The sequence below is a fragment of the Echinops telfairi genome, unplaced genomic scaffold (genome assembly GCF_000313985.2).
Source record: "Echinops telfairi isolate 266 unplaced genomic scaffold, ASM31398v2 ScPeMD7_19;HRSCAF=73, whole genome shotgun sequence".
NCBI classification, from domain to species: domain Eukaryota; kingdom Metazoa; phylum Chordata; class Mammalia; order Afrosoricida; family Tenrecidae; genus Echinops; species Echinops telfairi.
The window spans coordinates 8,853,210-8,855,461 of NW_022103916.1; the positions used below are offsets into that span (position 1 = coordinate 8,853,210).

At 46.9% G+C, this 2,252-nt stretch overlaps 1 protein-coding gene across 1 annotated transcript in view; it reads left to right on the forward strand.

Annotated features, from left to right (window-relative positions):
• Positions 1–1,916: 1,916 nt before the first annotated feature.
• The window catches only part of FUNDC1 (FUN14 domain containing 1), a 19,552-nt gene continuing 19,216 nt past the window's right edge, over positions 1,917–2,252 (forward strand). Inside the window, exon 1 of the mRNA XM_004713197.2 lies at positions 1,917–2,028. Within this exon, the coding sequence (XP_004713254.1) occupies positions 2,001–2,028 (28 nt within the window). The 5' untranslated portion in view covers positions 1,917–2,000. The remainder of the gene's footprint in view (positions 2,029–2,252) is intronic.

Here is a 2,252-nt window from a genome sequence, read left to right on the forward strand (position 1 = left end):
TTGTTACTTTCTGGTTTCTTGAATTGGGCTAGCAGATGGCATTCTTGGTTTGCTGAAAATGGAGAGGGCTTGAAGCACTACTGGCAAAAATCAATTACAGCCTTCAGTATGGATTACACCTCAACCCCAAATTCTCTGCCATCTAGGCAATTCTCACTCATAATGACCCTATAGGACAGAGAGGAATTGTCCCATTTGGGTTTCTGAGGCTGTACATCTTTTGGGGAGCAGAAAGCCTCCTCTTTTTCCCATGGAGCAGCTGGTGGGTTTGAACTGCTGACCTTAGCAGCCTAACACTTAACCCACTATACCAGCCCCAAATCCCTACAACGGAACTACTAAACAACATCATGATAAGTCAGAAAAGATTGAAGTTGTCAAGGATTTCATTTTACTTGGATGCATAATCAACTCCCATAGAAGCAGCAGCCAAGAAATCAAGGGAAATATAGCCCTCGGCAAATGTGCTACAAATGTCTGATTTAAAGTGGTAAAAAACAAAGATCTAACTTGAGGAGTAAGATGCCCCTGATCTAAGCCATGGTATTTACAATGGCCTCATACACAGGCAAATGCTGTATAATCATTAAGGAAGTGGGAAGAATTAATGCCTTTGAATTATGATGTTGGTGAAGAATATTAAAATTACTAGAGACTGTTAGATAAGTGAACAAATCCATATTAGAAGAAGTATGGCCAAAATGCTTCTTAAAAGCAAGCAAGATAAGACTTTGTCTCACCTACTTTGGACATGCCATTAAGGAGGGACCAATCTGTGGAGAAAGACATCATACTTGGTAAAGTAGAAGGTTGGGGGATAAGGAGATGGATTAACACAGTTGGCATTTTACCAGTTGTGGTAGTAGCTTTACTTGTGGAATATTCTAGATCATCTGGATTATTCCTGAGAATGGGTATACTTTAAAAAATTAATTAATTATTTTTTATTAATAATTTTATTGGGGGCTTTTAGAAATCTTATGACAATTTATTAAAATTGTATTGAGCACACTTGTACATATGTTGCCATCAACATTCCTAAAACATTTTCTTTCTACTTGAGCCCTTGGTATCAGCTCCTCTTTTGCCCCTCCCTCACCCTTCTACCCTTGTGAATCCTTGATCAATTATATATTGTTGTTGTTATTTCGTGTCTTACACTTCCGTTGTCTCCCTTCACCCACATTTCTATTATTCATCCCCTTTGGGTTGGGGGGCTATATATCCAACCTTGTGATGTGGCTATATATCCAACCTTTTCTTCCCCCTCCTCCCTTCCCCTCATGATATCACTACTCCCATTACTGTTCCTGAGGTGTTTATCTGTCCTGAATTCCATGTGTCAAGAGCTATTATCTGTACCAATGTGTGTGCTCTGATCTAGCTGGATTTGTAAAATAGAACTGGGTCATGGTAGTGGTGTGGAGGAAGCATTCAGGAGCTAGAGGAATGATGGGTTTCATAGGTGCTATAATGCACATGTCCAATTGTCTACAGATGGTCTTTGGGTCTCCACTTCAAACCCCCTCATTCACATCCCGGACCTTCCTCCCCATAGAGATTTTAAAAACCGAACTAGGGTTCCAGACAAGGCTTTCTACTCCCATCGAGTCCAGCCTTGGAAACCCACAGGGGCAGTTCTACCCTGCCCCATGGGGTCGCTGTGAGTCAGGGGCGACTCGAAGGCAGCGAGTTCGGCTGGGAGAGGGACAGAATATCCAGGAGGGACGTGTGGACGGTGCGCAAGGCGGGGCCTCCAGCTGGGGACTATGGACTAATTAATAATCGCCCCGTAAGGAGGCGCCTTGCTCCTCGCCCTTGCTCCACCCTGATCCTTGCGCTTGCGCAGAAGGCCTCGCGCTGGCACGGAGGGGGCGGGGACTAAACCTGGAGGAAGAAAAAGGAGACCATAGACTTCGGCACCGGCCTAGAGCGTCCCTGAAAGTGTGAGAGCGAGCCGGGCGGGCGGGGACCACCCTGGACCGGCCGCCGGCGGAATCATGGCGACCCGGAACCCCCCTCCCCAAGGTGAGCGGCCCGGGCCTGAAGTCGCATTTGGGATGCGGCTCACAGCGCCTGACCTTGTTCCGGGGGCAGCTCTTCCCACCTGGCCCCAGGGTCTCTGGGGCTCCGTTGCTTTGCATTTTTGAGGACGTCCCTTTTGAAGACCCCTATACACGCCAGACTTCTCTCTCTCCCCTTTTGGTGGAGCCCAGGCAAAAAGCGACCCTTGTGTCCCACATTGCCCCCCC